General features: G+C 54.1%; 1 protein-coding gene across 2 annotated transcripts in view; it reads right to left on the bottom strand.

The window, feature by feature from the left end:
- Positions 1-12,348, bottom strand: part of afg2b (AFG2 AAA ATPase homolog B) — a 64,811-nt gene that overhangs the window by 11,347 nt on the left and 41,116 nt on the right. For both annotated transcript variants that reach the window (XM_063066267.1, XM_063066268.1), the window contains exons 6-7: positions 9,573-9,707; positions 7,528-7,650 (exon numbers count right to left, since the gene is read on the bottom strand). In XM_063066267.1, the coding sequence (XP_062922337.1) occupies positions 7,528-7,650; positions 9,573-9,707 (258 nt within the window). The remainder of the gene's footprint in view (positions 1-7,527; positions 7,651-9,572; positions 9,708-12,348) is intronic.

Raw genomic sequence — 12,348 nt, 5'->3', positions numbered from 1 at the left:
ACATCACCGTAACGGGGACAATGAGCTCACACTGTCCAATCACCGTACATCACCGTAACGGGCCCAACACGCTCACACTGTCCTATCACCGTAACAGGCCCAACGAGCTCACACTGTCTAATCACCATACTTCACCGTAACTGGCCCAACGAGCTCACACTGTCCAATCACCGTACATCACCGTAACGGGCCCAACGAGCTCACACTGTCCAATCACCGTAACGGGGACAACGAGCTCACATTGTCCAATCACTGTACATCATCGTAACGGGCCCAACGCGCTCACACTGTCCAATCACCATACATCACCGTAACGGGCCCAACGAGCTCACACTGTCCAATCACCGTACATCACCGTAACGGGCCCAACGAGCTCACGCTGTACAATCACCGTACATCAGCATAACGGGCCCAACACGCTCACACTGTCCAATCACTGTACATCACCGTAACGGGCCCAACACGCTCACACTGTCCAATCACCGTATATTACCGTAACGGGGACAACGAGCTTACACTGTCCACTCACCGTAACGGGGACAACGAGCTCACACTGTCCAATCACCATACATCACCGTAACGGGGACAACGAGCTTACACTGTCCACTCACCGTAACGGGGACAACGAGCTCACACTGTCCAATCACCATACATCACCGTAACGGGGACCAGGAGCTCACACTGTCCAATCACCGTACATCACCCAGGGCAACAAGCTCACACTGTCCAATCACCGTACATCACCGTCACGGGGGCAACCAGCTCACACTGTCCAATCACCGTACATCACCATAACGGGCCCAACATGCTCACACTGTCCAATCACCGTAACGGGCCCAACACGTTCAGACTGTCCAATCACCATACATCACCGTAACGGGCCCAACGAGCTCACACTGTCCAATCACCATAACGGGGACAACGAGCTCACACTGTCCAATCACTGTACATCACTGTGACGGGGACAACGAGCTTACACTGTCCAATCACCATACATCACCGTAACGGGGACAACGAGCTCACACTGTCCAATCACCCAATCACCGTACATCACCGCTCACACTGTCCTATCACCGTATATCACCGTAACGGGCCCAACGAGCTCACACTGTCTAATCACCATACTTCACCGTAACTGGCCCAACGAGCTCACACTGTCCAATCACCGTACATCACCATAACGGGGACAACGAGCTTACACTGTCCACTCACCGTAACGGGGACAACGAGCTCACACTGTCCAATCACCATACATCACCGTAACGGGGACAACGAGCTCACACTGTCCAATCACCGTACATCACCATAACGGGCCCAACATGCTCACACTGTCCAATCACCGTAACGGGCCCAACGAGCTCACACTGTCCAATCACCGTAACGGGGACAACGAGCTCACACTGTCTAATCACTGTACATCACTGTGACGGGGACAACGAGCTTACACTGTCCAATCACCGTACATCACCGTAACGGGCCCAACGAGCTCACACTGTCCAATCACCATACATCACCGTAACGGGCCCAACGAGCTCACACTGTCCAATCACCGTAACGGGGACAACGAGCTCACATTGTCCAATCACTGTACATCATCGTAACGGGCCCAACGCGCTCACACTGACCAATCACTGTACATCACCGTAACGGGCCCAACGAGCTCACACTGTCCAATCACTGTACATCACCGTAACGGGCCCAACACGCTCACACTGTCCAATCACCGTATATCACCGTAACGGGCCCAACGAGCTCACACTGTCCAATCACTGTACATCACCGTAACGGGGACAACGAGCTCACACTGTCCAATCACTGTACATCACCATAACGGGGACAACGAGCTTACACTGTCCAATCACCGTACATCACCCAGGGTAACAAGCTCACACTGTCCAATCACCGTACATCACCGTAACGGGGACAATGAGCTCACACTGTCCAATCACCGTACATCACCGTAACGGGCCCAACACGCTCACACTGTCCTATCACCGTAACGGGCCCAACGAGCTCACACTGTCTAATCACCATACTTCACCGTAACTGGCCCAACGAGCTCACACTGTCCAATCACCGTACATCACCGTAACGGGCCCAACGAGCTCACACTGTCCAATCACCGTAACGGGGACAACGAGCTCACATTGTCCAATCACTGTACATCATCGTAACGGGCCCAACGCGCTCACACTGTCCAATCACCATACATCACCGTAACGGGCCCAACGAGCTCACACTGTCCAATCACCGTACATCACCGTAACGGGCCCAACGAGCTCACGCTGTACAATCACCGTACATCAGCATAACGGGCCCAACACGCTCACACTGTCCAATCACTGTACATCACCGTAACGGGCCCAACACGCTCACACTGTCCAATCACCGTATATTACCGTAACGGGGACAACGAGCTTACACTGTCCACTCACCGTAACGGGGACAACGAGCTCACACTGTCCAATCACCATACATCACCGTAACGGGGACAACGAGCTTACACTGTCCACTCACCGTAACGGGGACAACGAGCTCACACTGTCCAATCACCATACATCACCGTAACGGGGACCAGGAGCTCACACTGTCCAATCACCGTACATCACCCAGGGCAACAAGCTCACACTGTCCAATCACCGTACATCACCGTCACGGGGGCAACCAGCTCACACTGTCCAATCACCGTACATCACCATAACGGGCCCAACATGCTCACACTGTCCAATCACCGTAACGGGCCCAACACGTTCAGACTGTCCAATCACCATACATCACCGTAACGGGCCCAACGAGCTCACACTGTCCAATCACCATAACGGGGACAACGAGCTCACACTGTCCAATCACTGTACATCACTGTGACGGGGACAACGAGCTTACACTGTCCAATCACCATACATCACCGTAACGGGGACAACGAGCTCACACTGTCCAATCACCGTACATCACCGTAACGGGGACAATGAGCTCACACTGTCCAATCACCGTACATCACCGTAACGGGCCCAACACGCTCACACTGTCTAATCACCATACTTCACCGTAACTGGCCCAACGAGCTCACACTGTCCAATCACCGTACATCACCATAACGGGCCCAACGAGCTCACACTGTCCAATCACCGTAACGGGGACAACGAGCTCACATTGTCCAATCACTGTACATCATCGTAACGGGCCCAACGCGCTCACACTGTCCAATCACCATACATCACCGTAACGGGCCCAACGAGCTCACACTGTCCAATCACCGTACATCACCGTAACGGGCCCAACGAGCTCACGCTGTACAATCACCGTACATCAGCATAACGGGCCCAACACGCTCACACTGTCCAATCACTGTACATCACCGTAACGGGCCCAACACGCTCACACTGTCCAATCACCGTATATTACCGTAACGGGGACAACGAGCTTACACTGTCCACTCACCGTAACGGGGACAACGAGCTCACACTGTCCAATCACCATACATCACCGTAACGGGGACAACGAGCTTACACTGTCCACTCACCGTAACGGGCCCAACGAGCTCACACTGTCCAATCACCGTACATCACCCAGGGCAACAAGCTCACACTGTCCAATCACCGTACATCACCGTCACGGGGGCAACCAGCTCACACTGTCCAATCACCGTACATCACCATAACGGGCCCAACATGCTCACACTGTCCAATCACCGTAACGGGCCCAACACGTTCAGACTGTCCAATCACCATACATCACCGTAACGGGCCCAACGAGCTCACACTGTCCAATCACCATAACGGGGACAACGAGCTCACACTGTCCAATCACTGTACATCACTGTGACGGGGACAACGAGCTTACACTGTCCAATCATCATACATCACCGTAACGGGGACAACGAGCTCACACTGTCCAATCACCGTACATCACCGTAACGGGGACAATGAGCTCACACTGTCCAATCACCGTACATCACCGTAACGGGCCCAACACGCTCACACTGTCCTATCACCGTATATCACCGTAACGGGCCCAACGAGCTCACACTGTCTAATCACCATACTTCACCGTAACTGGCCCAACGAGCTCACACTGTCCAATCACCGTACATCACCATAACGGGGACAACGAGCTTACACTGTCCACTCACCGTAACGGGGACAACGAGCTCACACTGTCCAATCACCATACATCACCGTAACGGGGACAACGAGCTCACACTGTCCAATCACCGTACATCACCATAACGGGCCCAACATGCTCACACTGTCCAATCACCGTAACGGGCCCAACGAGCTCACACTGTCCAATCACCGTAACGGGGACAACGAGCTCACACTGTCTAATCACTGTACATCACTGTGACGGGGACAACGAGCTTACACTGTCCAATCACCGTACATCACCGTAACGGGCCCAACGAGCTCACACTGTCCAATCACCATACATCACCGTAACGGGCCCAACGAGCTCACACTGTCCAATCACCGTAACGGGGACAACGAGCTCACATTGTCCAATCACTGTACATCATCGTAACGGGCCCAACGCGCTCACACTGACCAATCACTGTACATCACCGTAACGGGCCCAACGAGCTCACACTGTCCAATCACTGTACATCACCGTAACGGGCCCAACACGCTCACACTGTCCAATCACCGTATATCACCGTAACGGGCCCAACGATGTCACACTGTCCAATCACTGTACATCACCGTAACGGGGACAACGAGCTCACACTGTCCAATCACTGTACATCACCATAACGGGGACAACGAGCTTACACTGTCCAATCACCGTACATCACCCAGGGTAACAAGCTCACACTGTCCAATCACCGTACATCACCGTAACGGGGACAATGAGCTCACACTGTCCAATCACCGTACATCACCGTAACGGGCCCAACACGCTCACACTGTCCTATCACCGTAACGGGCCCAACGAGCTCACACTGTCTAATCACCATACTTCACCGTAACTGGCCCAACGAGCTCACACTGTCCAATCACCGTACATCACCGTAACGGGCCCAACGAGCTCACACTGTCCAATCACCGTAACGGGGACAACGAGCTCACATTGTCCAATCACTGTACATCATCGTAACGGGCCCAACGCGCTCACACTGTCCAATCACCATACATCACCGTAACGGGCCCAACGAGCTCACACTGTCCAATCACCGTACATCACCGTAACGGGCCCAACGAGCTCACGCTGTACAATCACCGTACATCAGCATAACGGGCCCAACACGCTCACACTGTCCAATCACTGTACATCACCGTAACGGGCCCAACACGCTCACACTGTCCAATCACCGTATATTACCGTAACGGGGACAACGAGCTTACACTGTCCACTCACCGTAACGGGGACAACGAGCTCACACTGTCCAATCACCATACATCACCGTAACGGGGACAACGAGCTTACACTGTCCACTCACCGTAACGGGGACAACGAGCTCACACTGTCCAATCACCATACATCACCGTAACGGGGACCAGGAGCTCACACTGTCCAATCACCGTACATCACCCAGGGCAACAAGCTCACACTGTCCAATCACCGTACATCACCGTCACGGGGGCAACCAGCTCACACTGTCCAATCACCGTACATCACCATAACGGGCCCAACATGCTCACACTGTCCAATCACCGTAACGGGCCCAACACGTTCAGACTGTCCAATCACCATACATCACCGTAACGGGCCCAACGAGCTCACACTGTCCAATCACCATAACGGGGACAACGAGCTCACACTGTCCAATCACTGTACATCACTGTGACGGGGACAACGAGCTTACACTGTCCAATCACCATACATCACCGTAACGGGGACAACGAGCTCACACTGTCCAATCACCGTACATCACCGTAACGGGGACAATGAGCTCACACTGTCCAATCACCGTACATCACCGTAACGGGCCCAACACGCTCACACTGTCCTATCACCGTATATCACCGTAACGGGCCCAACGAGCTCACACTGTCTAATCACCATACTTCACCGTAACTGGCCCAACGAGCTCACACTGTCCAATCACCGTACATCACCATAACGGGCCCAACGAGCTCACACTGTCCAATCACCGTAACGGGGACAACGAGCTCACATTGTCCAATCACTGTACATCATCGTAACGGGCCCAACGAGCTCACACTGTCCAATCACCGTACATCACCGTCACGGGCCCAACATGCTCACACTGTCCAATCACCGTAACGGGCCCAACACGTTCAGACTGTCCAATCACCATACATCACCGTAACGGGCCCAACGAGCTCACCATGTCCAATCACCGTAACGGGGACAACGAGCTCACACTGTCCAATCACTGTACATCACTGTGACGGGGACAACGAGCTTACACTGTCCAATCACCATACATCACCGTAACGGGGACAACGAGCTCACACTGTCCAATCACCGTACATCACCCAGGGTAACAAGCTCACACTGTCCAATCACCGTACATCACCATAACGGGGACAACGAGCTCACACTGTCCAATCACCGTACATCACCGTAACGGGGACAATGAGCTCACACTGTCCAATCACTGTACATCACCGTAACGGGCCCAACACGCTCACACTGTCCAATCACCGTACATCATCGTAACGGGCCCAACGCGCTCACACTGTCCAATCACTGTACATCACCGTAACGGGCCCAACACGCTCACACTGTCCAATCACCATACATCACCGTAACGGGCCCAACGAGCTCACACTGTCCAATCACCGTAACGGGGACAATGAGCTCACACTGTCCAATCACTGTACATCACCGTAACGGGGACAACGAGCTTACACTGTCCAATCACCATACATCACCGTAATGGGGACAACGAGCTTACACTGTCCAATCACCGTAACGGGGATAACGAGCTCACACTGTCCAATCACCATACATCACCGTAACGGGGGCAACCAGCACACACTGTCCAATCACCATACATCACCATAACGGGCCCAATGAGCTCACACTGTCCAATCACCATACATCACCGTAACGGTGGCAACCAGCTCACACTGTCCAATCACCGTACATCACCGTAACGGGGGCAACCAGCTCACACTGTCCAATCACCGTACATCACCGTAACGGGGGCAACCAGCTCACACTGTCCAGTCACCGTACATCACCGTAACGGGCCCAACGAGCTCACACTGTCCAATCACCGTAACGGGGACAATGAGCTCACACTGTCTAATCACTGTACATCACCGTAATGGGGACAACGAGCTCACACTGTCCAATCACCGTACATTACCGTAACGGGGACAACGCGCTCACACTGTCCAATTACACCCATGTGACCAATTCAGCTACTAATCCGTCTGTTTTTGGAGTGTTGGAGGAAACCCACACGATCACGGGCAGCACATACAAACTGCTTAGATGATGGCGGGAATTGAACATGGGTTGCTGGTGCTGTAACTGCGTCACACTGACTGCCGCCCCGCCTCACTCCCGATGCCCAGAGCGAAGCTGAGTCTTGCTACAGCACGGTCTCACACTCACCTCCTTGCACAAGTTGTGTAGATCTGCTCCGGTGAACCCGACGGTCAGTGCCGCCAGCTCCCTCAGGCACACCCCGTCCAGCGGAGTCCTGGAGGTGCAGATCCTCAGGATGGAAAGCCTTGCCTAATGAGTGAGAAAGGCACAGTGTAGGGATCAAACACACACTGACCACCACCCAGACACACATCGACTTAATGCCCAGACGCTCGCTGACGATCGTCCAGACAGCCTCGATCACCAGGTCACCTCGTATTGCAGATCCCAGAACCTTGTGCTACCCTGTGCCAGTGAGGTTGGGAGAGACTCTGCATAAACAGAGCTCCATCCAAACCTTTCCACACAAACAAGTGAATTAGAAGCAGATGTGTACTCCTTTCCCCATGACACGTTCTGTCAGTGAACTCCAGACACCATTTCCCTTCCCTTCTCCCACTGCGCCTGATTCACTTGAACCTTTTGAACTGCTGTGCTAAGACTAATTTAATAGCACTCCAATTGTTTTCCCTTTGACACACGTGACTGGCCAATAGTTCACTGCTTTCTATCTCTCTCCCCCTTGTCTGGACCAACAGAACCATCTCTGCAGCCAAGACTCAGTAACTCAACTCCAAGAATTTGCTCAGGACCACCTCTGTGGGGAATGACCATTTCCAGGCTTCCAACTGCAGATTTATAGTTATTTTCTGGGACGCTTTCCATATTCCTCAGAGCAGCAAGAAGATGTGACCCGGTGAGGTGATGACGCTTGTTTTTATAAATGAAGCATTCAACACGGCCACGGCAATGGCCAAGTTAACACAGACACTCTGTACAACACCCCTTTATAAAGCAAATGGCCAGAGAACGCATGGACTTTACAAGGATTCTGTGTCAATTTACCTGTTGAGCTGTAAAGCTCAGGAGGAGGTGACCTGGTCCTTGCCGGCCCCTGCCTCTCCTGAACCGGATCAACAGCACCACAGCCCTGGCCCTGTCTGTCTCGGATCGAGCTCTGGCCGCGTACCTACCCCGGTTGCCTGTTGCCCGGTTCTGCCCCTTTGCCAGCCAGGCCACTTGAGCTGCACCGGTCACTGACCACTGGGCGGCCGCAGGCAGTGAAGAACGTTATTCTACCGGAGTCTGATGCAAAATACAGTTGTGCAAACTCAGTTGCCAATTCCTGACTCCCCAGACACATTTCATGCAGAATTAATTATTAATTAATAATTCCAGAATGCTCCTGGGGATGGAAGGGTTAACCTGTGAGGAGTGTTTGACAGCTCTGGGCCCCTGCTCACTGGAGTTTGGAAGAATGGGGTGGGGGGATCTCCTTGAAACCTATTCAATATTGAAAGGTCTGGATAGAGTGGACGTGGAGAGGATGAGATGGTGTTTCCTGTAACGAGGGAGTTTCCGACCAGAGGGCATGGCCTCAGAATAGAAGGATGTCCATTTAGCACAGTGCTGAGAAATTTCTTTAGCCAGAGAGTGGTGAATGTGTGGACTTCACTGTCACAGACTGCTGTGGAGATCAAATCATTGGGTATATTTAAGGAGGAGAGTGATGGGTCCTGGATTAGTATAGGTGTCAAAAGTTACAGGGAGAAGGCAGCAGATTGGGCTTGACAAGGGTAAGTCAGCCATGATGGAATAGCGCAGCAGACTCGATGGGTCGAATTTCCCAGTTCTGCTCCTATGTCTTATGTTCATGTTTTAAACATCTTAAAGACTATATATAAAAATCATCTACTGTCTGCTCTTACATTCCTGGCTTGCTTTATCTCATTCTACAGGTTTTCCTTCTTCCAGACTTTAATCATTCCCCTTGGTAGTTTTACATTCCCTCCTGACCCCCAGAATGACCCGAGACCACTTTCAGCCACGGACAAGGGGCTCTCCCTCACTGGAATGATTTGATTCTCTGATGCAGAAAACCCACCGCATCTCCAATCAGCGTGTGACTGAGCGTGGGACAAGTACGTATTCACAGGAACACGCAGAGACGCTGATACACTCAGGTACGCAGTGACACAAACCTATCACCAGCATTTCACAGAAATATTTACCTCTTCATCTGGGGCAGGAACAAAGATCATCTGATCAAACCGTCCGGGCCTCAGTAAAGCATCGTCCAGGAGATCTGGTCGGTTTGTAGCAGCAATCACAATGACTTCCTTGTTACAAATCTCCTGAAACTCCAACTAGGAGAAAATTAGAAAGCTCAATAACCCAGCACACATTAGAACCTTTGAATGAAATGTGAAGGTTTATAAATGGTAGCAGTGTGCTACACACAGAGCTAGAATAACGACACGTAGTTGGTGAGTTGGAGTTGCGATAAAAGAGATTTATTCAAACTTCACGGCCTCCTTTAAAGCCTTCCCATTCCCCGGGCGGGACTGCTGTGGGGAGTGCATATTCACAGACCCTTTCCGCGTGGGGCATCTTCCCCCTGCTGGTGAAGATGGCCTGGCACCCTTTTTGGGGCCGGCCCCTCTGCCGGCGTGCGCCATTTCGTGAGCCGGTTCGATTGTGCTGGAAAGGGGGTTGCCACAATATCATCTGGATCGAGGCCCGTCGATTCCTCGATATCGGAGCAAGGAACATAAAACTTCCCAATTCAGTTCTCTTTTGACCACTGCACATGTTCACATCGAACGATGCCACAAGAAAACAGCATTCATCTCAAAGACCAGCAGCACCTTTCTGCTACTGCCATAAGTGAGGGGTGAGGGGTGAGAGAGCAGGTTTCTGCCCGTCGGATGGTTAGGGGTAAGAGAGCAGGTTTCTGCCCGTCAGGTGGTGAGGGAGCCGGTTTCTGTCCGTCGCGTGGTGAGGGGTGAGAGAGCAGGTTTCTGCCCGTCGCGTGGTTAGGGGTGACAGAGCAGGTTTCTGCCCGTTGGGTGGTGATGGGTGAGACAGCTGGTTTCTGCCCATCGGGTGGTGATGGGTGAGGGAGCAGGTTTCTGCCCATCGGGTGGTGATGGGTGAGGGAGCAGGTTTCTGCCCATCGGGTGGTGATGGGTGAGGGAGCAGGTTTCTGCCCATCGGGTGGTGATGGGTGAGGCAGCAGGTTTCTGCCCATTGGGTGGTGATGGGTGAGGGAGCAGGTTTCTGCCCGTCGGGTGGTGATGGGTGAGGGAGCAAGTTTCTGCCCGTCGGGTGGTGATGGGTGAGACAGCAGGTTTCTGCCAGTCTGGTGGTGAGGGGTGAGGGAGCAGGTTTCTGCCCATCGGGTGGTGATGGGTGAGACAGCAGGTTTCTGCCCATCGGGTGGTGATGGGTGAGACAGCAGGTTTCTGCCCATCTGGTGGTGATGGGTGAGGGAGCAGGTTTCTGCCCATCGGGTGGTGATGGGTGAGACAGCAGGTTGCTGCCCATCGGGTGGTGATGGGTGAGACAGCAGGTTTCTGCCTGTCTGGTGGTGAGGGGTGAGGAAGCAGGTTGCTGCCCATCGGGTGGTGATGGGTGAGACAGCAGGTTTCTGCCTATCGGGTGGTGAGGGGTGAGGGAGCAGGTTTCTGCCCGTCGGGTGGTGAGGGGTGAGACAGCAGGTTTCTGCCCGTCGGGTGGTGAGGGGTGAGACAGCAGGTTTCTGCCCGTCGGGTAGTGATGGGTGAGACAGCAGGTTTCTGCCCGTCAGGTGGTGAGGGGTGAGACAGCAGGTTTCTGCCCGTCGGGTTGAGATGGGTGAGACAGCAGGTTTCTGCCCGTCGCGTGGTGAGGGGTGAGACAGCAGCTTTCTGCCCGTCGCGTGGTGAGGGGTGAGAGAGCAGGTTTTTGCCCATCGGGTGGTGAGGAGTGAGACAGCAGCTTTCTGCCCGTCAGGTGGTGAGGGGTGAGAGAGCAGGTTTCTGCCCGTCAGGTGGTGAGGGGTGAGAGAGCAGGTTTCTGCCCGTCAGGTGGTGAGGGGTGAGAGAGCAGGTTTCTGCCTGTCGGGTGGTGAGGGGTGAGAGAGCAGGTTTCTGCCCGTCGGGTGGTGAGGGGTGAGACAGCAGGTTTCTGCCCGTCAGGTGGTGAGGGGTGAGAGAGCAGGTTTCTGCCCGTTGGGTGGTGAGGGGTGAGAGAGCAGGTTTCTGCCCGTCGGGTGGTGAGGGGTGAGACAGCAGGTTTCTGCCCGTCGGGTGGTGAGGGGTGAGAGAGCAGGTTTCTGCCCGTCGGGTGGTGAGGGGTGAGACAGCAGGTTTCTGCCCGTCGGGTGCTGAGGGGTGAGAGAGCAGGTTTCTGCCTGTCGGGTGGTGAGGGGTGAGACAGCAGGTTTCTGCCCGTCGGGTGGTGAGGGGTGAGAGAGCAGGTTTCTGCCCGTCGGGTGGTGAGGGGTGAGAGAGCAGGTTTCTGCCCGTCAGGTGGTGAGGGGTGAGACAGCAGGTTTCTGCCTGTCGGGTGGTGAGGGGTGAGGGAGCAGGTTTCCGCCTGTTGGGCGGTGAGGGGTGAGGGAGCAGGTTTCTGCCCGTCGGGTTGAGATGGGTGAGACAGCAGGTTTCTGCCTGTCGGGTGGTGAGGGGTGAGAGAGCAGGTTTCTGCCCGTCAGGTGGTGAGGGGTGAGAGAGCAGGTTTCTGCCTGTCGGGTGGTGAGGGGTGAGAGAGCAGGTTTCTGCCCGTTGGGTGGTGAGGGGTGAGACAGCAGGTTTCTGCCCGTCAGGTGGTGAGGGGTGAGAGAGCAGGTTTCTGCCCGTAGGGTGGTGAGGGGTGAGAGAGCAGGTTTCTGCCCGTCGGGTGGTGAGGGGTGAGACAGCAGGTTTCTGCCCGTCGGGTGGTGAGGGGTGAGAGAGCAGGTTTCTGCCTGTTGGGTGGTGAGGGGTGAGACAGCAGGTTTCTGCCCGTCGGGTGGTGAGGGGTGAG

Source organism: Mobula hypostoma, chromosome 13 (assembly GCF_963921235.1).
Source record: "Mobula hypostoma chromosome 13, sMobHyp1.1, whole genome shotgun sequence".
Taxonomy (NCBI): domain Eukaryota; kingdom Metazoa; phylum Chordata; class Chondrichthyes; order Myliobatiformes; family Myliobatidae; genus Mobula; species Mobula hypostoma.
This window is presented reverse-complemented; position numbering and strand designations above follow the sequence as displayed.